The sequence below is a fragment of the Xiphophorus hellerii genome, chromosome 7 (genome assembly GCF_003331165.1).
Source record: "Xiphophorus hellerii strain 12219 chromosome 7, Xiphophorus_hellerii-4.1, whole genome shotgun sequence".
Taxonomy (NCBI): Eukaryota; Metazoa; Chordata; class Actinopteri; order Cyprinodontiformes; family Poeciliidae; genus Xiphophorus; species Xiphophorus hellerii.
In genome coordinates this window covers 11,488,269-11,515,997 of record NC_045678.1, presented here as the reverse complement: position 1 = coordinate 11,515,997, position 27,729 = coordinate 11,488,269, and the positions used below count along the sequence as shown (strand labels likewise).

Genomic DNA, 27,729 nt, shown 5'->3' with positions numbered 1-27,729 from the left:
TTTTCAATACATTATTTTTCCTGCTATCTCTCAGTTACGCCCCATTTTGTGTAGATCTATTCTTTAAAATATCAGCAAAATTAGAAAAATAAGTACACGTGATAATCCTCCTTCAACCGCTGTCACCAGAGCTGCAGATTGAGACACAACACATTTTAAGTGATCTTGATAATTACTTGCATTTATTCTTATTTCTATGCATATTTGTTGCATTTTTAACTTGACACCATTGTTTTATTCCCTGTTCAATTGGATTTTGTTAGAAAAATTATCTAAGTTCATTTACTTGTGAGTTTATTTGAAAGGTTATGTTTTCATATTATTATTTTGTGTGTAGTTTACTTGACTCCTTTTCTTCTGTGAAACACTATTAATCATTTTTAGGATGTTTGCCTGGAGGCTAGAGACTTTGCACATTCCTGTGTTATCAGCTCCATGTGTAATTGATTAGTTGTGGTCAGCCATGCCCTTTTAAGGGCATGCCCACAGAAGGTTCCAGAGCACCCTGTAGAAAAAGGTCATTGGTCAAATTCTTTGTGTGACTATGTGAGAAGGCCCAACCTCCTTCCTTGTATTTTCTAATAAAGCCAAATGCAGAGAAAGATCTGGCAGAGTTGATCCCAGACAGTGTTTTACAGCGATTCTTCGCGTCTGCTTTCAATTTCTCCTTTTCTGCAGAAAAGACAATTATGACTCGGTTGAATCTTTGCTAGATAGGAATTAAAAGAAACCTATCAGATTTTGTGTCAGTTTGTGGAGAGATCGACTTTCTAAAGAAAACATTGCAGCTTTTGTCCAACCAGTGAAACCCAAAGTAACTTCAGTCAGTTTTATGGCAACAAACCGGTCACATGAAGTTACATCTCTTATACCCATCGACAAATCGTTGAATTCTCTTCTTAAATTTTAACACACTATAATCTTGTTGGTTTTTTATTTTTGTTATTTACAACACACAGGTCATCTTCATATTTTACTTCTTTCCAGGACTCTGCATTCATTCAAAAATATACATTAAATGTAGTTTGGAAGCCCCCATATGTCAAAATAGACCCTAAATGCTAAGTTGGCCAAAAGACAAAGCGTTCAACAGCTTGTCATAGGACAGATCCAGTGTGTGTTTGCCAGCTAGTTTAGAATTAGCTGGCAGTCATTTCTGTGTGTCAGTTGTTTTGAGTTCCTCATCCTAAGAAACAGTCCCTTTTGGGTTTCAATGGAAAAAATAAATTGATGGGTGTGGGGGATCGGAATGAATTCAGTGTTGATAGGAAACAAAAAATGATGGTATTTTTCAAATCCAGGGCTTCCCCCTCTTTCGCTGTCAGTGCTTGAGCTGGCGTCCTGCAGCGTCTGGCACCGCCGCTAACCCAAAGTTCCACTATTTCATTCAGAGCTGCAGCCTGAGCCAAAGACATGTGCTGAGGAGAGCACAGTGCAGGTCCTCACCCAGTCAAACACCCCATTGTTTAAAGAGTGGAGGTTTTAGGCAGACACTTGGGATTTCCACCACGAAATAATAATAAAACAAGATCAAAATAAATAGAAACAGAAGTGATGGAAATACAATTAACAAAATACCTTTAAATATAAAACTCACCATTTCACATCCAAGCCTTCCTGCGTGGTTATTGTTTTCCAGCTGCCGCAGCCAGCTCTCGGTTATAACTCTCACCCCTTGTCAAATCCAGTTTGTCTCAGTGCTTGGGCTTTCAGCAGCACATCTGGTATGAAGTGACGGTTTTTCTATCGCATTCTATGGCAAAGGAGACTTACTTTTTCTCATTTTGTGCCAGTAAAGATGGGGGGGATTCAGGTCAATTTATTGTCCATACTGATTGAATGCGTGCACAGTAAAAAAAATTGTTTGCTAAGGTGACTGTGTTGTTAGTAATAACAGTATGCTATTTGATATTTCAGAATCAGAGTTTGGTTCATGCATTAACAAACATGAACCTGTATATGATGTTTTCAGTAAGGGCTCATTTCATGCTCAGTCAAAACTTTATCAGCTGGAAACATTCAGCCTATTAGCGTTTCTGTGTCTCCAGAATGTTACCAGAAGCAACGTTTTGTCCCTTGGAGGATAGTAGAGACATTATTGTCCTGCTGCAGTGGGAGTTGGGGAGAGGCTGTTCTGTAGATTATCAATTAGGAGACTTCTCAGACTTCATGTTCAAATGTTCAAATCTGATTTCTAGATAGGTTTGAAGGAAAAAAAACATCCAGTTATGATCAAACCTTTCTGTCTTGATTTAAAACTTTTCTGCAGATAGCCACTAGCTTGCATTCTCTGCCTGATAATCTAGCTCATAATTGTTTTGGCATTGGTCGCTGGTCTCTCCTGAGCTACGCCTCAGCTGAGTGGACTGGGCCCAAACTCACTGGCCATTCAGTCAAGATTTGTCTTCCAGACTTTGGGAATCTCTGATGCACTGTGTGGTGAGAGTCTCCTGACTCTGCTTCGTCTGGCACATCTCACCTTCACATGATAGGAAAACATGTGTGGGACATCAGACAGATTCAGCAGCTTCGCCTGGTTTTGTTGCTTCCTCTTGCAGTTCAAAAACATTCATGTTAAAGTAATTGTTCTCCCTAAATTCATGTGTTCATGGTTATCTGTCATGTTTATGTCTCTGTTTTTGTATGTCATTACATAAATGCTGTGAAAATGGATGTCCCTTTACAGATTTCTTCTGTTATTTTGCTTATTTGCCGCACTCAAAATCAAACTAATTTCAATAACGGACAAAGATCATCTGAGTGAACAGAAAAAGCAGTGGAAAATTGCTGATTTAATTTAGCCAACAGGGCACTTTGTGAAAATGTAATATGCCCCCTGCCATTATTTTTCAACTTTTATTCTCACCAGTCAAACCCAGTCTTGATTTCTGCCAGACATTTAATATCAAGAAGTCACCTATAAAGAACTTGGCTGGCAACGTAAAGTAGGCTAAAACTTGCACATAACGCTCTGATCCAAAGAAATTCAAGATTCAAAGTCATTGTTTTCTGTCAGTCATGAAAAGTTAAAAAACAAACAAACAAAAAAACATTTGTAATCCTTTAGGACTGAAGTGAACCACAGCAAGAGTCATCAGGGGGAAATGAAGAGGAAATAGAACAGTGCTAAACCTTCCCAGGCGAAGCTAACCCTCCAAAAGTTAACCTGGGAGCTCATTGACGGGTTATCCAGCTCAGTGATGTGCTCATTTAAAGCACTGAATCACTTGACTCAGTTAAGATTATTGTTTATAATTGAATAATACAAAGATTATTGAATGAGTCAATGAACAAAAATTACTTCAATCAGAGAGTTTGAGGGGGACGCTCATACATACCAAAGAGGTCGGTCTCGTTTCTCCCAAATAACATCTTGGTGATCCCTGAGATATTTGCGAAAATGTTTTATGTACTGATGAGGAAACATAAATGGAACTTTCTGTAAGGTGTGTATCCTGTTTCATCTGAAATAAAGCTATTATTTTACAAAGATAACATCATACAGAGACAGATACTGCTTTCCTGGACAGTTTTCTTTACCTGATGTAACCATCCATTCTACTCCCCACAGTACTTATTATTTAATTGCCTTGACAAAGTGAACAAAAAATAAAACTACGATTTTTAGGTTTCCGTCCACTTTCAATCCATTCTCTAGTTCTTGTCATCATCTGACATCTGTTAGCATATTCTTCTTATTTGTACTTTTTTCTGAATAAGTAATTTTCAGCAGTAATGTGGTGTAACTCTGTTTCTGTCACCTCATGATGTTTTCATTCAGCTGCTCATGAGAGCAATGCTTCCACTCTCACCTCATATTTTAATAGCAAGTATTTATTTGTCTTTATTTCACCTTCGAGAAGATTTCATCACACCAGTTTTATTCCCAAACTCATCATCTGCATGTCTCGAGGTGTGATGGTGAAATCAGGACGATTTGATTTTAAAGTGAATATTCTTCTTTATCTCTGCATTCAGTATGAATGATTGTCTTACTCTCTGAGGAATCTGACAAAATGAGCTCTTATTTCTCCTATACTTGCAGCTGCTTTGACTGCATGCACTCCTTTACTGCATAGGAAGTGATAAAATGCAGAACTTAAGTTTTAAGAATATAGCTTTAAAACAGCTTCCTTCTCCTACATTATTAAAGTGATAGTTTATTGTTCTTGATATTTATGTGTGAAGATTAATTGTGTGTTTTGTGTTTTTGGAAAGTACCCTGCCAGTTTGTGGAACAATATACCCCATTAAAGTTAGCTCGTAATACAGCTATCTTGAAAGTTAATGGAAAGTTCCAAAAAAAGGTCATGGAAAGTGTTGAAAAGTGCCTGGTAAGTTCTTAAAAATACATATTACTGAAAAGCAATTGGTAAGTTCTGAAAGTTATTTGTACCTTCAGGGAAGTACCTGGTAAGAAAAAATTGGGAGGGTACTTGACAAATTCTGTAAAGTTCTTGACTCAGTCAGAGAAAGTATTTGTTAACCTCTGAAAAGTATCTGGTAAATTTCTGAAATCTGTAAATTCAGATTTCACAGGGAGTATTGGTGTAATTTATCCTTCTGCCATGATACGTTGTTTTTTATGGCTCATTCAATAGTTTTCAGTATAAAAAAAGTTTGTTTTAAATTGTTGATTGTTGATCTGATCAATGGTTCCCGTCCTGCTTCAACAGTGAGACGTCAGAATATGAAAGTCCGCATCAGCGCCTCAGGAGACACCATTGTGATGAAGTTCCTGCATCCTATCACCGACACCAAGCTTGAGGGCTACATCCTGGGATACGGCAGCAGCATGTTCTCTAAACAGTTCATCCAGCTGCCTGAGAACGGACAGCCATATGAGACTGAGTTTGGTAAGATTGGAGGGGTGTTTGTCCACAATCAGGTAATCTGCCTGGATTGTTTGAGTCTAAGCTAAAAGAGTGAATTATATCTGCGGAGCCTAAGAGCACATTCACACCCAACCTCACATTTCCCTTGTGGTTAGATGCTGAACCAAAGTACCTTGTAGCTGTCCAGCCAATCCCAGCCAATGAGGTGAAAAAACAGTGCAAAGGTTTGTTTAGAAAAAAAAGAATCATCACCAAAACTACACAGCAAGATTTATTTCCAAGCTAAATCTGAGTGACTTAAGTATAAAAGTAAAATCCTGCTTTGTTTTTTCAGGTAAAGTGGAACTGCAAAAGCCTCTACATTTGGTCATCGGGTCTGTGACGCCCACCTCTGTCCTTCTCTCCTGGGGGATGCTTCTGAAAACACCCTTTGAAGGGAATGTCATGAATGACTGCTTAGAAGATGGGTGAGTGTAGATAAAGTTTATTTTCTAAAATGCACCATGACACGCAGACGCAACACATAAATCCAACCTGGATGCTATTGTCATGATTAACAACATTGTTTTTTTATTTTTTATTTTTAATAAACATAATGTGTCAGTCACAAAGGAAAATTTGATTTCTACAAAACGGTGACGAATAAATAAAAATATTGAACATAAAATAAGGGACTGCACATATATTCATCTCCTTTTTTTGCAAAATTTTGTCAAGGAGTGAAACTTTTTGTAAGTACAGTAAACGGTTTAAAATAGACACTGTGTGGCTTTTAGAAAACCGGGTAGATAACTCTTAAATTGCATACCTCATGTGAGAGTTGTCCCTTTTTCCAAGGAAGAGGGAAAATAAACGTCTGTATATCTTTTACATCTTGAATACGTTACCTGAACTACAGTATATAAGTAATTCGGATGTGTTTGAGTGAAAACAATCCATGGTAAGTGTGATGCAGATGTCTTGGCCAGTTACAGTAAAAGACTCCCTGAAGTCTCTCGGGTTACCTAGCATTGGATCCAGTGCAGCTGGGTGTTTGAGAGAAGAGTCCTCCCACATGACATGCAGCATGTGTACAATATTTAGTCTAAAATTGGAAAAACAAAACTGTACTAGTGTCATTCTTCTAGTAATATTTTCACATTTAACGAGGAAAGAATTAAAGAAAAGTCTCTGCTGCACAGTCAAAGACTAGCATGACATCGCTAAGCAGCACAGAAAAGAATCTGTTCAAAAATGTTAGTTTTAGTTTGTTCTTCACCAATTTAAACTTCTTACTCCATACATTTACGCGTTCTTTACTCAGACACTATACGGTTCGTTACCGTGAGAAGAACAGGAAGTGGAACTACCAGACCTGCCCAACGAGTGACACGGTCATTGACAATCTGAAGCCCCATGCCGTCTATGAGTTTGGAGTCCAGCCTAATTCTAAAGATGGCGTTGGAGCCTGGAGCAAACCCGTGCTTCACAACATCAGCACTGCAGGCATCCAGGGTATGTAGGATTTCTTTGTGTTGCTCAAATACCTCAAAGTTAATCCGTTTTCAATGATCATTCAATTCTTTTTTTTTTTTAGTCCAGAAATAAAGACTCACCTGTGAGTCATATAGGCATGCAAAGGATCCTGAACTTAATGGATGAACCAATGTTGTGTTGACTAGTTTTACATTTACCTTAGGTATTTACTTAGTCTGTTATAATAACCATTGTTGATCCATTTGATTTGTTTGCATTTCTTAAAGTTAATGACTCTAGTGTTTGACGAAGTAGGATGGTGTCTACCAGCAACATGCAGATTAGCAGTAAAAATGACATAATGTGGATTGAATAAGTGTAATCTGGGAAGCATAAAGCACTGCTCTAACTCATTACTTCAAGTTTTTGTAAAGTAGCAGGAGAAGTGTTCTGATTCAAATCTTTTTGTCAATGTTAGCATTCTTATCTCTACTTGTCAGCCTCACATCCCAAAATGTATAAAGTGCTTCAAGTGTCGTGAGTTCACTAGGAGCACATCTAAGAAAAAAACATCAGGTTCAACGTGATCATTAAACATGAACAAACGTGACCAAAGCGCTGTCTTAGGATTGATGGACAGATGGATGGATGGGTAGATTTAATGACTGACTGAGTCAGGGACTCTGCTACAAATAGTTTTTTAAATATCTTAAGATGGGACACTGGTCCCATAACATAGAGGGGATCCCAACATTTCTATCTGTCACAGTTTTTTTTGTTTTTTTTAAAAGTTTTTCTGGATTTTCTTTAATTAGCTGATGGGTTGATGAGAAGATCACAAAATATATGGTGTAGCCATGGTAGTTATAGGTGCAAATGGGTTATGTACAGACTCATTCTATAAATTAAAATATTACTGAAAAGGCCATTTATTTCAGGAACTTTTTCAGTAAGTGAAACACATTATATAGATGAATTACCCACAGATGGTTGTTTGAAAGCCTTTAATTCCGTTAATTATGATGATTTTCCACTTACAGGTAATGAAAATATGACATTTAAATTAGGATATCACATCAGCATAAGACCAGTGAAGAACATATTTAATACAGACATGTGGGCTTAATTAAAAGAATGTTTAATACCTTGCCTACTAAAGGTTATTTTCAAAAAGTGCTTTTAATCTGACAAATGGATATTCAAATGCACTGGAGATGACTTATTATTAGATTAAATAAAGTAATTTTGCTTCATGAAGTTGCAGTGTTATTACTGAATTGACTTCTTTTCTTTTTTGTGACTTTAGAAAAGGTCATCAGAAGAATCTTAAAGTATCCCATCAACCCTGTGGTATGTAATAAAAATGTTTTATACTCCCTAAAAACTAAATATTTTATCATTTTCTTTTTAATTAAGCTTTTCCTGGTCCAGTGTGTGGCTATTCTGAACTAACGCCAAATGTAGACAAAAAAAAAAAGAAAACAAATGGAGTTTGAAATCAGGTTCACCTTTTCTTCTGCAAATATTAAGCAAATAAATGACATTTGAAAACTGGGTGTGTATGTTGAGCAGATGTTCTCGCTGTGGAGTCCGTGTTATAAACTTTAGTGAGCCCATGCTATTCTTGGGCTTGTTGGCTTGTTGATTTTCCATGGAACTGCTAAATGGAAATGACATCAGTGCAGCCAGGACTAGCCAAGCCACAGAGCATGGTCTGTATCTCACTCTGCAGTACAAAGAGAGGAAATCAGCAGATAGGTCTAAGAGGAAATTTGAAAGGGGACCACATAGTACTTGTGACCAAGCTCAGTGAGAAACCTTTGAACACCCTGCTTCTCTCCAGTCTTGATAAGCTATGCACTGCAGACAAAGAGACAGTTGACCATAAATACTCACATACTGGAGTCTTTAAAAACAAATAGCCTCTTCTATCCTTTCTTTTCTTCAGAAAACCTTCACTCCTGCTCCTCCGTCCTTCCAGTTTCCTCTTCAGCACGGTAAGCCAAGAGAAAAGTGGTGTTCTTACGGTCTAAAGCACTGAATGTTTAATCCATTGACGGTGTGTCTTCTGTTATACATTTCTGTTTCGGGTCTTCTCCATTTCCCTTTGTTTTTAGGCTGAGCTCTAATATGTGATTTGTTGTGCTGCAGACCAGATCATTTCCTCCTGAATTACTTTTTCATGTGTGCTCTTTGCAGCAGATGGCTGCTAGATATTCCAAAGCATCATTAGGATGTTGACACACCTCTGTGGATTTTGGATGCTTTTAAGGTTTAATGTCTCATCAGGCAATCTCAAACCGATTCAATGACTCAAGTTCATCGACCTGTGAGAGCCGGACCATCTGTTGCAAGTTGCAGAATAACTTTGGCGAGTGATCATTTATCAATAAGATATAAATAAGCAATTAAAGAATAAACTCAACTCTGTTGACATGGCGTGTTTGCTTCAGTTAATCAGTCACGTTTAACATTGTTTAAGAGCAGCCTTAATTAGCACTTCTTCATCTAGAAATATTTTAAGACAGTGGGCTTGAGCTGCTATGAGGTTCTCATTGCATGTTTACTCCTAGTAACAATACAATTGCAACATTTTGTTATAGTAAAATAAAAAAAATCTGGCATGATGTAACTGCTTTTCTTTGAAAATGGAAAAGCAGCAATTATTCCTTCTGCTGCAAGAAATGACATAATATATTGAAGGATTACTTATGAGAAAACTACATGGATGTTTTGATTTTGATGCACAGGTTTATGCACAAATGCACAATGAACACCCACTACACTGAGCAGTAGTCTTCAAGTGCTTATTGCAGAAAATATGATTATGATGTACAAAATAGTGGATATTTTTTTCTGATTTTTGAACATTTTCATCTTGACTAATTGCTTTCATAAAAGTTATAATGGCTCTCCTTTAGTTTCTGCAACAAGGCTTTGTTTTTTCAAGTGTAAACCCATCTGAACTGGTCTTTCTTGCATATGACTAGCTACGAGCCAGCTGACTGGCAGTGTGTACCACTGGGGAGGAGAAGAGTCCTGTACTGCTTTTTTCTTCAAAAAGCTAGTGAAAAGTCTCCATGCGGCTAAAGAAAATGACTTTTTAGCATCTCATCAAAAGGATTTTAAATCTGAGGAATGCTATGATGATAAATCATTGGGTTTTTGAAATCCTAACTTTTTAAAACTTTCACATACCTTGAGGCTGACAACCAGACCTTTCTTCATGGGCATAAGTGATTGCTGGCATTTGTATATGTGTTTGCATAAAAAGGTATAAACATTGGGGCCGACATTTGTAAAATTTGGCACAATTGAAGCAAAAGGTGAGGCATATCGTCCAGATACCTTCATGCCAGCTACACTGTAGCTAGATGAAGGCTGCTGCTTTTATTTGAGGACCTCAAACATCCTACTTCAAACCTAAGCAGCTGACCGCCAGTGTCTTGATAGGAAAAGCTGAACATGACTTAGTGACTTAAAAGATTTTCCAGATACTTTAGCATATGATGATTCAAGCAGAGGTTTGAGGTCACCAAGCCTGGCAGCATTTTAGTTGCAGTATTTGAATTTTGTATCATTAAACATTTTGAAAATTGATTTGTCAGAATGTGCTTTACTATTCTATAGTTTATGCAAAGTAATTATGATGCAGTAATTTGCTGTTTTGGACTAGTTAAATGTCGCATAGCTCCTTAACATAATACATTATTTTCTCCTGCTGATTCTGTGCTGTTTCTTTTGTCCCTGTCAGCTTCTAAAAACAGGACCCGGACCAGAGTGTTCACCTCCAGAATCAAAACCTCACAAACAACTCCCGGTAAAGACTTTTCTGGACCAATTCAGTGGTCAGAAACAACCCTGAATATTTGAACCGACAACTTTACTTGAATTCTACATATTTTCTTGCAGGAAATCCTAACTCATTGCTTGCTCTTCGTGCAGGGCACAATAAGTATGTTTTTACACAGGTCTACTAACGCTCACTGTATTTCTCAGTTCCCACAACAGCTGCTAAACAGAAAATTCTGCCAACACCTGGACCAAAACTACCTGTGATCAACAAGCAGCCTATCGGTAAAAAGCTCCTGTTGTTTTTTTTAAAATATTTCATTCTCACTGTTGTTATGGACAGTCACAGGAATAATGATGACAGGCAAGATACTGGAGGCTTATGGATGCTTTTGTTTTTTGAAACTGTTGCTTGAACAAGCACAACTTTCTCTGACTGGGTAGAGTACTTCAACTGTCCTGTGGATCCGATCTGACTCTAGTGAGTCATTTCAGCTGTGTGACAAAACAAAAATTACAGTATAAGCAAACTTTTGGTGTTGCTCTCAATGTTTTACTTTTTATGCTGATTTATGTAACTTAAATTAAAACCCACAATCTAAGCCTATAAACCAGATTTTTAACAATAACTGATAAAGAATGGGAGCTGCTTTATTTCTGCATTTCCTGTATTGTTTTTGCTCTATCCTAACTTATATCTCAATGTTTCTTGTCCATTTTTTAGGATCTACAGTTTAATGTTTGCAACTGATTTGTTTTCCTTTAGTAATTTGCAAGCAGTGGCTGTTTGATTTATGCAAAGTCAAGAAAACATCTGCTGCTGTACTTCCAGTGGAATAATTCTCCATTTCTTCTGCCTCTGACCAAACTAACACAGATATTTTTGGGTTTTTTTATCTCATCAAAGAGATATTTTTGGACATCAAAGACTACTTTTTGAATAGCCACTATTATTTGGTGAAATAAGCATGCACTAAAAGCGACAACAATTGTACAGATTTTGCCCTGCGCTGAAACAATTAATAACTGTGGGCGCATGGTGAAAAAGTAAAATAAAACTTGAGCAATTATTCAGCTGAGCAATTCTTCATCTATAAACCAACCAAAGTGGGTCTCTATGTCATTGTTTCTCAATATTTATTCTGCCTATATAGGCCGCAAACAAATTTTAAAAGAAAAATTTGGAAACATTTGGAAAGATTTCTTTTTACAGTCTCACTGCCCATTCTTTCTTTAAGATCTACTTTGTGTTTCTCTATACCCTCCATTCTTTCAACAAGGCCTACATATCACCAGATGGACTAACCAAGAAGTGATCAGTCAGAAATTATTACTACCTCATATGTCACAGCATTTCAGGGGCATAGCTAATGGATTTCAATGGCGATCACTCATCAGCAACCAGGCCTCTTGCTGAATATATGTGCAATAGCATGGCTCTTAAACTTCAAATACCTTCAAATGCTTTGCCTACTCTTGAAACTGGACCAATCAAGTTTTTGTGTTTCTGTCCTCTGTGTGACATGTCAGGCCAAAGGTTGACACTAGAGCTTAATTAATTGCAACTACCTTTATTGTTTTTTATTTTACTAGGCCATCTCTGCCAGTTATCTTGTCTTACATGTTTCAGCTTGATAGCTTCATGGCTACATTTTCTCTCTCAGTCACACACAAACCAGGAAGAGAAGAACTATCCAGACCTGTCTTTACTCCTCTCCCAGAGGCTCCTACGACTCCAAAGGGCCACCCTGAAGGATTAGGTGAAGTTACCATAGCATCTGTGCCAGGATACCAAGACAAACAGGAATACCATGAAGACTATCCAAAAGAAATCCCCCATCTTGAACTTAAAACTCAGACTGAACCAAACTCAAATCCCCTGCAGCACCCACCCCAGCCAACAAACAAACTTCTCCAGACTACACTGAAACCACTTGATGAAAGTATATCACAGCCACATACAACATCCCCAAGTGACTTCCAAACCAAACTAGAACCTCAAGTTACAATTCAGCCTGTGCAACAGACTGACTTAATTTCACAACCTAATAAAGAACCAAATTTCCAATCAGTTCCTTGGATAACACCAATGATTCACTCTGAACCAAAGTCACAACCATCACTCAAGACCAAACCACAGAACGAGCTGCTAATCCAACTGCAGCCAAAGACCCAGACCAAACTGCAAGCGAAACTTCAAACAACCACTCTTCCCCTCCCGGTGACGCATCATGAAACCACGCAGTCAGCACCTCTGTACGTACAGTATGAAGAACCGGCACCAACAGAGGTCCGTCCCGAGCGTCCGCTTCACACGGATACTAATTTGTTTAAAAATCCACAAACCCCACCGCCACATTCACCAACAACACCTCAAACACAACCTCAGTTAATCCAACCAACACATAAACCAAAGGCAATATTTCACCAATCCAAGTCCACCCCACAACATCAGCCCAAGAATCTGGGAAAAAAGCATCAGAAACCTTCAATAAAGCCCAGAATTAAGAACCAACGTGGTGTGGCAAACCTTCAATCACACCCTCAGACACAGTTTCCAAAAAAGGATCCATTTCGACCCAAAGATCTACCTAAGGAGCACCAGCCAGGATTTCAGACTCAGCCTCAGACCAGGACCAAGACTGATCACTCCAAGGGTTCGTCAAGGAAGACAATTCATAGGGGTAAAGACCCATTGACAGCACTCCTCTATTAAACACAAATACTAATAAAATACTAATACACAATGAAGGGGGCATGCCAATCTATATTTGTTTTTGATTTCTGATTATTATTTATAATTAGAATTGTATTAACATCTCCAATTCATATGGACAAGACAAGATGAGATTTTAGCTATTCTAAATCAATATTTTTAACAACTCAAAGATGTAGCTTTTAGGTTAGGAAGAGCTGAAGCAAACCAAGTCAGCAGCTAACTATTAGCTAGTCAGAGCATTCTTGATGTGCTAACAAATTTTTTGTAGATCATTCATCACTCTGTGTACCAAGTGTCAAAAATGCTGCAACATTTGCAAAATGCCGCAACATAAACACGTGCTGTTGGCCAGCCTGACAAGAAGCCTTTGCAGGGTGTTTGCAATAGCATGTCAGATAACTTCTCTTCTGGAGGACATAGACAAGAGCAGTAACCAGAAACTCCTACTTGTGAGGTTTTAGAACATCTCCAACAGTGCTTGGGCTAGAGCTAGGCTTATCTAGTATTTTTACAGACTTGAACTGGGCTTCTACTTTTCAAAAATATGTTCTTAGTCAATGTACATACATTTGCAAAGCAAAACTCTAAGCCAGGGGTTTTTAAATTTGGGCTCTGGATGGCTTGACTGCATACCGAGGAGGCAATTCAACCATTTCATTCAGAAGTGTTGGACCAGGGATACATCTAAACGTTGAAGACCGCAGGTTCGGTGTTTCCCAAACCTGGTCCTCAAGGAACACTGACCTGCATGTTTTAGATGTTTCCCTGCTTCAACACACATCATTCAGATGATTGCATTTCAGCGAGAGCCTGTTAAGCAGCCGTCAATTGAAATAATTTGTGCTGAAGCAGGGAAATCCCTGAAGCAGGCAGGGCATTGTGCTTTGAGGACTGGGGATTAAAAACATTGGTCTAGACTGTCAGTTTTTGTACATTAGGTAGCCTGGGTAGATTTTGAAATCAGGCTTATTGCACTTACATATGAGTTGAAGATTTTTTAAATTAAAAGCTGGTGGATATTAGTATTTGTCAATAATACTAAAAAAAAACTTTTATTTTGCCAGTAACAACAGCTTTGTTTTCCTTTACGTAGTCTACAGACACATTTCTTGCCAAACGGTAAACCAGTCATATGCTTCATTGACAACAGCGAGTAGTTGCCCATACCAAACATTTCATGTACCATAATTACTCCTATTTCAGACTGTATTTACTGGTTGGCCTCCGGTATGGATCTAGTCCATCTAAAAGTTGAAAATGTCTCCTAAAAATCACCTTTTCTTCTTTTGAGATGTGTTTTGAATACTTTATTTCTGTGATGTATGTTCTCATGGTTAGGCTTGCTCTTTGCCTTCCAAATTTTCTCATTATAAACACCCAGTTAGGTCACTCAGTCACTAGAGCAAGCCAAATCAAGTATCCACATCTTGTTACACACTATGAAACTAATCATTTGGTTTTGTTACACAAAGACACATAGGGTATGCCCCCTTTAGAATGTGTTGCAATACATACCAATGTCATCCAAGATAAATTAGTACGTTTTCTTTCATACAGCTCCTAGTCATCCAGAAGAGGGCAAACCTCTATCAAGACCCGGCCTGGCCAAAGAGAAGGCTGGTAGTTACAATCTTGGTAAAGTGCCATGCCAAGTTCATGTCTCATCACCATTTCAGCTTTTTTGTCACGTCACGGAGCACTGTTTCCTTGCCTCCATCTCCATCCTGCCAGCCCACACACCCCACCCCATTATTGTGAATGTTTCCATGTTTGTGTCCATTTGCAGCAAGGTTGTTTCACACTTGATCTCTCTTAACCACACCAGTCTGGCAAGCTTTGGATCTTGTTTTTTTGCCTTTCTGTCATTTCCTCCGCTGTCCACAGGGCCATAATTGATTTTCATCTTAGCAATTTGAATATTTGTTGAAGTTTTCATGATTTAAGGTAGATCCTCTGTAATTTTCTCTCTGATCCTCTAGGTTCTGGCTCCACCCGATCATCCACTGCTGAAGTTCCCCATTCTCCCATTAGCTCATCGGTTCCCACAGGAGGGAGAAATGCCACGGTGACTCGCAACCGTGTTCCTTCTCATTCCAGTAATCCTGGTGTCAGATCATTTTCTCCATCCAAGCCAGCCACCTCCTCTCACACGTCCAACAAACCTGGCGGTAATGCTTGTTCCCCTTTTCCCCAAGCAGCTTCTTTGTCTACAACTGAGCATACAGAGGAAAAATAATCTCTTTTCTATTTATTTAGCCGCACAAACTGCTTTGAACAACTCTCTTCTTGTCTTAATCTCTTCTGCTTCACCTTTTCTCAAAAATATAAATGCTCTCAAAGCTCAACATGTGATTGCTATGCTTTTCTGAGCTTCTCTAGAACTGTCAAAGAGCTTGTGGTCATTAACATGATTTATGGTTTCTTTTTGTTCAAGTTGGAAGTCTGGCCACCACAACTGGCCTGGCCACACCACATCTTACAGTCACTATGCCAAGTCCAACACTGTGCAGACATTACAGTTGCCACAGCTCTTACTCCCATCTATTATTGTGCTCTTTCTCTTTGCAAGTTGCGGGCAATTGAGCAAAGAATGTAAAATTACAAGAACTTCAAGCTTTGACACCTTGGCTTTTCCATTTGTACATCCAGTAAAAAGAGACTGAAAGCACAAATCTATCAAGTTTTTTCAATTTGCCTTTTAACACCAGTAGAACACAAAGTATTTTCTTCCTTTTTTGACTTTCTTTTTACTTGTTTTGTCATAACCAATATTTCTCTCCCTTCAACAGCCAGTGGGGCACATCATAGGGGCAATGCTCTTCCTAAACCTGTCGCATGGTCAAGAGAAAAACCTGGTAAAGATACACCTTAAAAATTACCAAAAGAGACAATTATATTTTGTCAGAGGGCCACGCTGATCTGTGCTTTTGCACCAGCTGTCTCGTGCTTTGCTATTTCTGTGTTTGAATCACCATCTATGTTTGTGTAATTGCTGCAGTTTAGACTTGACTGGGACTGAAGCCATTTATAATTTTAACCGGAACCCACTATTTATTTACATGCAAAATGTGAAAAGACTCAAAAGTTTTTTTGTCATTAAGTCAGAGTACACTTTTCCGTTTTAGTTTAACAACAATTGCTAAACACCAGAATAATGAGAGAGAGGATTTTCATAACATTTCTTTTCACCTATTTGAAATTCAGAAGTTTACATACATTGATTACTATGTCGCTAAACAGTTTGTGAAAGAACAGGCCATGTCATGTCTCTGTAAGCTTCTTATAGATTAATTCACAACATCTGAGTTAAGTGGAGGGACATCTGGAGTAAGTATTTTAATGCAATACTACAAATGCACTGCTTTCTTGTGCGACAAATAAACAAAAAACAAAAAGAAATCAACCAAGATAATAGGAAAAGAATTGTGGACCTCCACAAGTCTGCATACAATGTCCAGATGCCCAAAGATTAATCAAGTATAATCAAGGATATACAGTATGCAATCATATGGCGGTATTCTGGGGAATCAAGCAGATTGGTTCTGTGTCTGTCTTTTAGTGCTAACTGTGTGCAATAGTCCTAAAATAAAGATAAATAATCTTGTGAAATTGCTGAAGCTGGTAATAAAGTGTTATTATCCAACAGTGGAATGAGTTCCTCACCAGCATATAGGTAGCAAGAAGCCATTGCAGTTGAAAATGCTCTCAGAAACAAATATCTTAATATTTGGAGAGATGTCCTGTGCTTTGTACTAAAATTGTAACATTTGATCATAGTGATCATTGTTACATTTGGAGGAAAAAGAAAGAAGCTTTTTACCTTAAATTAAATCTTGGGCACAAATCACTCACCCTAAGCCTAAAAGCAAAACAGGTTTTGGAGTGGCCATCACAGATACCTGATCTTAATACCCTAATTTGTGAGCACATCCGAGAGGGATGTGTGGGATTCAAACCTCACTCAGCAGCACCAGTTCTGTCAGGGGGAATTGGACAAAACTGCGGCTAAATATTTTGAGAAGCTTGGAAGCTTGGAAAAAGAAAAAAAAGAACTTCAACCCAAGTTACACTGAAATGTATGTAAAATTCTGACTTTGAAGAAAATGTAAACACATTTGCTGAAAAAAATCTGCTTAGCAAATGAAAATGAACAATGTAATCCTAACTAGCCTGAAAGAGAAAATGAATGCTTGTTTTTAACTCTACTCTGGCCATTTTAGTGTCTTGTCCACCTTTTATGATTATCCTGAAAATCTTTGAAGATGTTTTCAAAATAACCCTTTATTTGGTCAATCACATAGTTTCCATTCTGCCAGACAGGCTCTGGTAATTAGTCTTACTGAATTTAGCACGTCAGTACAAATTGTGTTAATGGTTACGCCTTACTATTAACACAATTTGGAGCTGCAGAGAGAGATTGTGCTTCAGTCCTGGATCGAATCACAGCTGGTGTGTGTTATTGCTGGAAACTTGGACAGTTTCAGAGGTCTTCAAGGAGTCGAAAGGCTCTCTGGAAGCAGTTCTACAGAAAGAAAAGGTTTTTTGTTTTTTTTTCCCCTGCAAGTCCTGCACATGCAAGTGACTGTTTACGCACTAAAAGTCTGGGCACCCAACTTCTTTAATATTAAAAGCAAACGTGTTCATCTTGTCAATTGAAGAGTTTCTAATCCTCACTAAGACTTGCATTTAGAAACTCATGCTTTGGGAAGTTAGTAGCTTGCTTTAGATTCTTTAGGTTTGGCTTTGGTTTATTTATTTCAGTTTTTTTTACATTTTTGAGTCCTCTTGGATCTATTGTGCTTCAGTACGTTGTTCATTTTCAGTCCTGGCAGCATCCTCTTTGGGAAATTTATTTTGGTGTTGAAGCTATTATCATTTAATCCAGAACTTCCTTTTTTTGATATGAAGTTCAAAAAACTTTTATTTGGACACATTATTTTATTAATGTGTCCAAATAAAATAACATGTCAATATTTTGTCATGCCAAAGACAATTGATAATATGTACAACAACCCCCAAAAATATTATCTTAATACCATAATTGTCCATATGAAACGATTTTAAAGGCAACATCACTTTAAATTTATTCAAAACTCTCTCCTTATGCTTGTGTATTGGTGTGTTTCATAGTCAGAAGAATACACTAAAAATCTCTGCTTTTGGACCGAATATGTGTTTTAGAGCTAACTGTAAATTGAGTAGATCTTCTGAGAGAAACCAGTGCTTCCATCATCATCATTGCTGTTTTAACTCTGAACCTAAAGTCTTTGACGCTTCACATGTCCAGTCCACTCATTCAGAGCTACCGCAAACCAAGTACCATTTGCTGCAGAAACTATATACCAGTTGTTGCCGCATACTATGGAGCTGTGTCACTGGCGTCACATTTTCTGCACCACAGAGGCTACATTTTACCAGACTGATCATGACATCACACACTGAGATGCTTTTGACCGTGCTGGTTTTGTTTATTTCTGGGCTGGAATTTAAATTGCTGCATGACTATACGACTGGACTTCATATGCAAGCAGATGGTTGCCATCAGCTGAGAGCTGGCAGCTGTTGCTCAGTTTTCATCGACGTTATCAAACCTTTTGTCCTGGCAGTCGGCTGCAGAGAAGATAAAACAGATCCAAGAAAAATATGCAGAGGCCTCACTATATACTTTCGTATCTTGTCAACTTCCTGACATTTAACGAATCTCCAAGATATGAAATGATAAGTTATAAAAGGAGTGCAAGCTCTCGAAGCAAATGTAAACTCTGCTCTCTTTGACTAATTTAGAACATGTAACATGTCAAGCACCCTTGTGGCTTTATGCCTCTTATGGGGTTCTGCACTAATTTGGTATAATTCTGCTCTTTTAAAAAAACAAAACAACGACTCACTGACTTTAATGAGGCCAACATTTTTATTGTTGTACGTTTTCTGTGAAACTGGGGCTATTATTCATTTCTTGCTTGTTCTTCTGAGTCACGTTGAAAATGTGTTTACATTCTGTTTTATGGTTTTATAGCTTAAGGTAATTTTAATGAGTCAAAGGTTACAGTGGTGCTTTGTCGTTATTTAATGCAAAGTAGCTTTTAACATATGTTGTGCCTGGTTGCTTCCTTGTTGCTTCTTGTGTGTGTTATGCACTTGTTTTTTCAGCTCAGAGTACTTCTGAAGACTTCTGCCTGTTTACATGCCCTCCTCTTTCCCTTCTTTTATCATTATTGCCCTTTTTAGACTTTAACAACACTTCTTTTCAGATTCTCTGTGTTGGCCATCTGTTACTCTGCTTCCTTTGTGACTTTAGCCTCAAACAAGCTCTTGTTTCCCACAATTTCCTGCAGTTCAGAGACCCCCTGTTCCTGGCAACAAGAAACCAAACCTGGTGGGAAAAACAAGTGATCATGGTGAGGACTTTAAAAAAATGTTTTCTTCATTTTGCTTTGTTCAAGCTCAAACCCCCCATGCACAGGGTTCAGAGAGGGACAGAAAGTGAAAACCCTTACTGACTCTGTCCACAGTTCCTGGACAGGAACAACATGCAATTTAACAACATGCAAAAATGACAAAGATTTCTAAACAATGCACTCAGTTGTGTTTGATAATGTGTTGGACTTATGTTGCAGTAATGTAAAAATTCCCTGCACTGGAATGAAAGTTGCAGACGTGTAAGGGGTAGTTGAATGAGCACCATAGTTTTAAAGAGTGTCTTACGAAAGCATTTATACTATTTGAATGTTTCCACATTTTCTACTTTTCGAATTCGGTGTACTAGGATTTCATCAACATACAGTTTCCTATAGCTATAAAGTGGAAGTGAAACGACACATTATTATTTTTTTTTACCACTAAAAAATTTAAAAGTTTGTGTTTGCCAACCTGAAGCCATAGTTTGTAGAACTTTTTCTTGCAATGAAAACAGTTATAGACTCAAATGGTTGCACTTTAGATACCTTCTTGGCTTAACATCTAGAGATCAATACGGATAGATTAGGAGTGTCTGACAACACTAATTGCTATTCATTCTCTGTTGAATTTAAACCCAGACTTTGATTGAGCCATTTAAACATGCTTTGATCTAAACCATTCCCTTGTAGCTCAGGCATTATGATTAGGGACACTGTCCTGCAGAAGGCTGCCTCTAACAGCTTTTCTTTCAAATTTGCCCTATATTTTGCTCCATTCATCTTCCCTTCAACTGTGATTAACATCTTTTCCCCAGGTAAAGACAATCATCCTCACAGCATGATGTTGCCACCTCCATAACACAGACACTGAAAGTCTTTAATTTACCTTGTAGACAACTTCAGTGTGCTGTGAGAAAGACATGTCTTCCACATGGTTCCTCTTTGGCCTTTGAAATGTTGACCTCTAAGGAATGCTGAGCAAACATTGGGATCAGATTATTAACAGGCTGCTTGTAAGGGGTCGGAACATCACGACCTTTAAGGTGTTCAGCCAGAGCAATGTAGTGTGTGTTGTTGAAAAGTGCCATACTTGAGCTGGTTTGAAAATGTATTAGTGTCAGCAGAAAAGAGAAAGAAGTCACTGTAAAACAAAGCCCTGGAAGAGAACTGTATTTAAAACAAGAGGTGAGTGGAATAGTCCAAATCTGAACTCAAGTAAGAGTAGCAATACTTCACCATATTTTTACTCAAGTAAAGATAAAAAAGTAGTCATGCAAGAAGTCACTTCGGTAAAAAAAAAGAAATTGTAAAAAGGCTGCTTAGATACTAAGTGATCAAAACACCAATAATTTAATATTTAAAAGTTACATCATCAGTATTGGTATTTTAAAGATCAAAATGAAATGAATTGATATACATAACATAATCACAACATTAGGAAAAAGGGAAAAAAAATCAAATTCAGTTTCTTTCCATATAAAACCAACAAAGACTGCAGATGTGTGTCTGCGACAAGTAAAGTTTGGCTAAAATAAACTTGTTCTTCTTTCTGTGAAGGTACTCAGTGGGTTGAGTATCAATAAGTTCTACTCAAGTAAGAGTAGCGATACTTGTGTTTACATTACTCAAGTAAAAGTATAAAGTACCGCATAGTAAAAATACTCCCAGAAGTACTTTTTCTCAAAAGGTTATTCAAGTAAATGTAACTAGTTACTGCCCAACTCTGTTTAAAACCAGAGCTACCTAACTTTATATTACTGAAAACACCTGTTGTAGTTTAGAGATTAAGATGTAGGCTACTCCTAAAAGTTGGAGAGGTTATGTAACAGATCATTAAAAGTTTAAATGCTGGTGTGTGAATGCTGCTATTCATGTATTTGGCAACCATATCAAGAAGTGTGAGGCTTGTTTCCTCTAAGAATTGCTTTGCCTTATGGGTAAACAGAAGTCGATCCAGTTTGTCTGACATCAGGCCCGATACACAATATTCTTTCGCCACATTTGGAAAGCATAGTCAATATAGCCACTGATCTTTAATCACTCAGGTCCTACGCAGGACACTTACTTTTTTGGGGGGTTGGAATTATTTTGAAGTCTTTCTATTACCAGATGAAGCAAGAGTCCAAAAGGCGATGGAACAGCCTGGTGACAACTCCACGTACCTGAGCGGAGTGGAGATTGGCTCTGTGCGAGATGGCAGTCACCAGCTGTTCATCGATAGTGAGAACCTGGAGATTGGAGATTGATTAGGAGGAGTCTACGTGGTTGATGTGTTGCCAATATCCAAAGTTTTAACCCCTCTGTGATAGATGTAATTTGAAAACATAAGGTTTTATGGTTGTCCTCTTGTCTTTTGATTTTGCTCTTAGTCCTCCAGGTAGAAAAATCTGTATTTTCAGTCTTTTCTTAAAGATACTGGCTGAACTTAAATTACAATCAGCCTCAGATAGTAACGCTAGTTATTCCCACTGACATTCACTCTTTAAATGACCCAAAGTTCAGATTTTTACCAGTCTAAACCACAGTATCTCTCTACATGTTGCGCCGTTTGAAACTACCCTCTCTTGAAGTAGTTTTCAAATTAGTACTAAGTGTTAGCTGATGGAAACAAGGCATTTATCTTCAAATCACAGTTCCTGTTGACCATTTTTCTATGCCTATGGGCAACAAAGCAAGTGTAACTGGGTTTGTATTAATGGATCTACGCATGCTTTGTTTCAGAAGAAAATTTCAACCAGGTATCTTCCTCAAGGCGTCCGAGGGACCATGACTCAACTCTTTATCTTTTCATCCCAGGAATGGGCCACTGATTGGCTCACTGAGGACGGCCAGAGCAGATGGATCACAACTGTGCTTGGCTGCGAGTCACATGACGTGGGAGAAAAACTGATCTGTTTCCCTCTTCCTGCACTCTGTCCTCAGATAAACCTATGGATCTGAAGCAAGGAGGCAAGGAGTCCACCTTAAAGTCATTCCTGCCAGTCACACCGAAGCCAAAGCTCAAACACCAGCAGCAGACAACCACAGTGCTCCCAGTAGTTAACAGTAAGTGCTACGTAGTTTTTAAACGATTCGCATGAACCGTAGCATGTACAAAACACGATACAGAGAGTTTCATGTTTGCCCATTTAAATATAGCCGTGAGCAACAGAAAAAAAGAAACACATTTGAATTTCGAAGATCTGAGTGTAGACCATAGCAGGTGTTGTGCTGGGTGGTTGTAGACAAAGGCCAAGGTTGTAAAATAGGAGGACACAAAGAGCTGCCAGAGACTGCTGGCTGACCCCAACTAACCCCACCTCCCATCTGTTGTTGTCTTTCTAGGCAGTCGTTTTGATCTAAATGAAAACTCCTCCATATTCAGCTCCTTGCCTGCATCTGAGGTAGACATCATGGGCAAGAAGCGCTTTATAGGTAAAGCTTTATCAAGTCTGTTTTACAGCTTTACCGGCATGAAAAAGGACACCCAATACTCTTCCTGTTCCTGTTCACAGCTCCTCATGTCATCTACAAGACGGACAAGAAGCCAGATGAACCATGCTCCATCACCTCCTCTATGGCTTATTTCCCTGATGAGGAAGGCAGTGATCTGAACGTCACTGGTCCTCCTCGCACACCACCGTCCAACCTCACTGTGGTTACTGTGGAGGGCTGCCCATCCTTCGTCATTCTGGACTGGGAGAAATCTGATAACGAAACCAGAGGTACACAGAAGGAACTGTCTTGGATATTTAGCAATTTAGTGACAATGCGAAATATGGAAAGTAACAGAGCAAAAGGACAGGCAAAGTATTCAGCTCTGTTGAGTGAATACATTTCTAGAACCATCTTTCACAGCAGTCAAAGCTCCAAGTTGTGATACATCTATACCAGCCTTGCAAAAATAGAGACTGAAAAAGGTCCTAATTATTCTTTCTAAAATAGCCCAGGATCAGTAGAGGGACTCTGTGAACATTAATCTTTGTTGTCAAAGATAATTAATTTGATTTACTTCTGGACTTTCACTTGGCCATTCTAATACATGCTTCAACTCCATTGTAACTCTGGCTCTACTTTTAGGGTTGTTGACCCATCAACTTTAAACAGCCTTATTTCCCTTGCTGAAAAAATGTAACCCATAGAATGATGCTGCCATTACCTTGTTTTACTCTACAGATGGGGTGAGATGTTCAGTGTCACTTTACGTCCATGCAGTGTTTCATATTGTCACATTTCAACAACATGGTTCTGTTCTGGAGACGACTAAGGAACCACTCGGGATGATATCGGAAAGAAAAATTTCACATGAAATCAAGAAAATTACGGCCAACCTTGACCATCCTCTTCACTAGACTGAAAAACGTCACCTTCAGTCGGAGGCTTCTTCATATTTCCCTCTACTCTCCCAAAACCATCACTATCTACAATAATTCTCTGAAGAATCTTGGGTTACAACATTTAATTTCCTCTTGGGATCAATGAAGTATTTTTTTAATTGAATTGAATTTGAATGTAGGCCAGGATGTTCTGTTCCCCTCATCTGGCCAGAATGTGTATTTCCACATGTTTACTTCATCCTCAACGTGGGTTGTGGCAGACTATAAAGTTGACTTATTTCTTTCTCATAATTAGTCTTTGTTATATTTAGACAAAAACAGGAACCTAAGATTTATATTCGAGAAAGGATGAGGAAATCAACTTGTTGAGAAAAGTGTTGTATCAGTAAACACGATAGTTTAGTTTGCGATTTGACTTTTGACAAGTGATTTTAGATTACCAAAACATCCCACTACAAGTCACTTGCAACTATTTCTAACTGGTTAAAAGTGATTTCTGTCTTACTTGAATACACATTTTGACATGTAAAGAAAATTTAATAATAGAAATATATGAATCACTTCATCAAGTGAAGGAAATGTTTGTATGCGCGTGAGAAATTCATTCTTTGATTCAGACCCTCACACCATTTTCTATCCTCCTTCAAATTCTTGGTTGAAATTGACAACATCTGACATGTTAAAACTGTTTCTTTGACTTGTTTATCAGAGTATGAGGTAGTATCAACAACCACCGGGCCGAGTGGACAGAAAGTGTCCAAACTGACAACCAATCAGACTCACACAGCCGTTGAGAATCTCACGCCAGACAGCAGGTATGCTGCAGACACTTCATGCATCATCCATCCTACGTCTGGTCAGTTTTAAATACAGTCAAGAATTACACTGACGATTGTAACTCAAAAGAAATCCAAACGCTTTGTTTGCATTGAACCATATTAGGCCTGCACACAGACCAAATATGTTCTCAGTCACCTCAAAGCCGAGGAAACACATGGCGATAAAGTGGGTCACTGAGTTTTAAACTAAATCCTAGAATCTCTGGATGCTCACCAGAACCCGTCTGGGTTGGGTTAGTTTGGCAGGTCGTTGCCAATACATCTGAATGCAGCATGTGGAATAACCACATGTATGGGTGTATGTGTGTGTGCTGGTTAAAGAGTAAACTCATACTCATCTGTCGAAGACATTTAAACCTGCTACCTCCCAGCTTAGGAGATGGATTGGTTTCAGATGAAAGAAGGCTCACAGTTTAGATTAGGCTGTTTCATTCTTTTTATCTGTGTAGATGTCTAATTTATTTCATTTTTCCCATTTATTTTTGCTCCATTTCAGCTACGAATTCAAAGTTACACCAAAAAATGAGCTTGGAGTTGGACCATCTAGTGATCCTGTCACTTTTAGCACAGAATCAGGTGGGCTCTAAAAAAACATCTGATTTTATTGTCACATAAGAGGAAGAACAATTTCCTATAATTTTGAGTTGTTGTATTGTAGTTTAGTGATGATAAATGCTTTTTCTTGGTATTCAACAAGGTTTACTAACCTACGCAGTTAATTTTACCCCTCCTTTGGGTTTCAGTCATTAACACTCAAGTCTTTGTAAACTCAGTAGCTATTTAAAGACTGCTTTCCAAATGTCTGGAGTTTTGCAGCACATTTTATTACCGTACTTTGATTTGCACTCCATCTTGTTTGCAGCCGATCCACGCGTAAGCGAGCAGGCATCAGGTGAATGTTTTGTTCGTTTTTTCTGAGTAATTCAGTTCTCTTTGTACAGTGTGTTAAAGTCTTGCATCTTGTCACAGGAAAAGATGCCATCTGGACTCAGTTCCCATTTAAATCCGATGCCTACTCTGAATGTAATGGAAAGCAGTACATAAAAAGGACCTGGTACAGGAAGTTTGTGGGAATCCAGCTCTGCAACTCCTTGAGATACAAGATCTACTTGAGTGACTCCCTCAATGGTATTTATACATAATATGAACAACTGCTTGAAAAAAATTGAAAAACAAGCTCCAAATTTAAATTAGAACTGATCTGAGAAAGCGAAACAGCCTTACTGTTGCAAACAAATGGTAACTCTTCCAATTCCAGGAAAGTTTTACAACATCGGGGATCAGACGGGGTATGGTGAAGACCACTGTCAGTTTGTGGATTCCTTCCTGGACGGTCGAACTGGAACCCAAATGTTGGCTGACCAGTTACCAAGCAGGCAAGGTACGGTTCATAAGCATCTGACAGGAGTAATATTTTGCTCATTCATTACCAGTTTGTCTTGTGATGAGGATACTCATCTCCTTTGACAGGGTTCTTCAGAGCGTTGAGGCAGGAACCGGTCAACTTTGGACAGATCGGAGGAAAGTCTCATGTGACATACGTTGGCTGGTATGAGTGCGGCACACCCATACCTGGAAAGTGGTAAAATTCCCCCCTGGCTGCTTTGGATGATGACTTTAGCAGCGGTGAGAAGGAAGACCTCACCGGACTTAAACCCGTCTTCTTGGACGGCAATATCTGCTTGATTTCTTTCCCTCCAACCTTTCAGGTGTGAACTTTTAAAGGACTATTGGGGTCACATACGTAAAACCTAACTAGATTTCTATATTTATGGGGGGAAAAAAATAAAAAATCTCACAATGGATGACAGAACCACAATAACATACAGCATTCATAAAGATACTGTTGGGAAGCTGGCTCCCAAACAGTATTAACTTGTGTAATAATATTTATCGAAGGGTTATTAATGAACAGTCTGTATGCAGTTAGACGTTTGAGATGTTAAAGGAGAAAAAAATAGTCAACACTTCTCTGTCAGAGAGCACGTACTGTGGTCATAGGTGTACAGAAAATACTGCTTTCACGGTACATGTACAGTGCAAATACATAAACATGCAGAACTGAGCTTCTGCAGCCACTAAGGGACTAAAATCAGCTGCAGATTGCACAATGTTAAACTTCTGTTCATATATGTATATGGTGTCAAAAATGATATGCTTCTCTGCTTTAATACATTTCTGTGGCTTTTACAAATCTTAACCTTAAATGTAGACCAGCCAAAAGTTTAGAAGCAGCATTTGAGATTTTTTTTGTTTTGTTTTAAAGGCAAGTACATGTCAAATTTATGTATATCTAAAACATATTTGTTTATTTTAAATCATTATGCAAAATGTAAATAACTTGATATTGCTCATAATTTTCTTTCCTGATTTTACTTTATTGTGCAATTTATAATTCCAGCAATAAATCTTGTTTTTGTACATGGTTTGCTGTTTTCCTTATTGTGAAAGCATTGGGGCAGTTTTAGATACAGACGTCTAACACTTTTAATACCAGTAGAAGCGACTTGTTCCCCCCTCAAACAGCTGAGTTTACACGTGTTAGTACTAGGCTACAAATCTGATTTACTGTTAGATTTACAGCATAATCAAGCTTTGACAAATATTACTTTTATTTTGATTTCTGAAGAAGGTGTCTAGACTCTGTACTCTTTGATTTGCAACACTCAGCAGGGCCTCGATCCCTGGTTTGATAAAATGAAGTTGTATCATTGACTTTTTAAGCTGCAATACTGGGAAATTCTCTGGAATTACATCACTTATGGCCCCAGTATTTCTGGAGTAGCTCTGTTACATTAGTTAGAACTTGTTCTAATAATATTTTTTTGGTTTAAGAATTGCTTTTTCAGACAACCACTCCCCCTGGTTTTGGATGGTGTGCAGCTAGAAGGATTTCTACTCTCACTCCTACTCAGCCTTTGGAGACAGACAAGCCGTTTACCAACTTCATACTAATTTTACCCGAGTTATTTACCCCGACTACTTACATTTTAAATAAAACTGACTGCTCCAAACTAGCAGACATGAACAGAGAACTAAAAGTTATAGTTTCTTGTATTTATAAGAGGATCTGTAAACGGCATTTAAAGGAAAAGGAACAGACAGTGGTGTGAAAAAGTGCTTGCCCACTTCCAAATTTCCTTTCTTTTTTCTTTCGTTAGCAGGTTTCTCACACTTAAGTGTTTCAGAGCATCAAGACTTTGGGATGGCCTAGTCAAAGTCCTAACCTGAATCCAATTGAGATGCTGTGGCATGATCTTAAACGGTTGTTCATCTCCAATCACTATACTTTAGACTGTTTTTAATTTTTAAATGCAACATTACAATTAGAATGGGCTACATGGGATTTATTAGAAAATGCTTCAGGTGTTTTTT

The 27,729-nt window shown here is 38.2% G+C and overlaps 1 protein-coding gene across 5 annotated transcripts in view; it reads left to right on the top strand.

The window, feature by feature from the left end:
- abi3bpa (ABI family, member 3 (NESH) binding protein a) overlaps positions 1–26,777 on the top strand; it is a 32,227-nt gene extending 5,450 nt beyond the window's left edge. Inside the window, exons 2-23 of one of the 5 annotated variants that reach the window (XM_032568693.1) lie at positions 4,677–4,856; positions 4,991–5,059; positions 5,170–5,302; positions 6,139–6,329; positions 7,597–7,640; positions 8,239–8,287; positions 10,045–10,110; positions 10,290–10,367; positions 11,747–12,766; positions 14,359–14,421; positions 14,781–14,969; positions 15,591–15,656; positions 19,137–19,199; positions 22,122–22,244; positions 22,524–22,613; positions 22,694–22,903; positions 24,225–24,330; positions 24,851–24,930; positions 25,217–25,246; positions 25,324–25,482; positions 25,613–25,735; positions 25,825–26,777. In XM_032568693.1, the coding sequence (XP_032424584.1) occupies positions 4,677–4,856; positions 4,991–5,059; positions 5,170–5,302; positions 6,139–6,329; positions 7,597–7,640; positions 8,239–8,287; positions 10,045–10,110; positions 10,290–10,367; positions 11,747–12,766; positions 14,359–14,421; positions 14,781–14,969; positions 15,591–15,656; positions 19,137–19,199; positions 22,122–22,244; positions 22,524–22,613; positions 22,694–22,903; positions 24,225–24,330; positions 24,851–24,930; positions 25,217–25,246; positions 25,324–25,482; positions 25,613–25,735; positions 25,825–25,940 (3,248 nt within the window). In that variant the 3' untranslated portion in view covers positions 25,941–26,777. Of the gene's footprint in view, positions 1–4,676; positions 4,857–4,990; positions 5,060–5,169; positions 5,303–6,138; positions 6,330–7,596; positions 7,641–8,238; positions 8,288–10,044; positions 10,111–10,289; positions 10,368–11,746; positions 12,767–14,358; positions 14,437–14,780; positions 14,970–15,590; positions 15,657–19,136; positions 19,200–22,121; positions 22,245–22,523; positions 22,614–22,693; positions 22,904–24,224; positions 24,331–24,850; positions 24,931–25,216; positions 25,247–25,323; positions 25,483–25,612; positions 25,736–25,824 lie in introns of all 5 variants that reach the window. The other 4 variants (XM_032568692.1, XM_032568694.1, XM_032568695.1 and 1 more) reach the window with 4 other exon arrangements.
- The last annotated feature ends 952 nt before the right edge of the window (positions 26,778–27,729 follow it).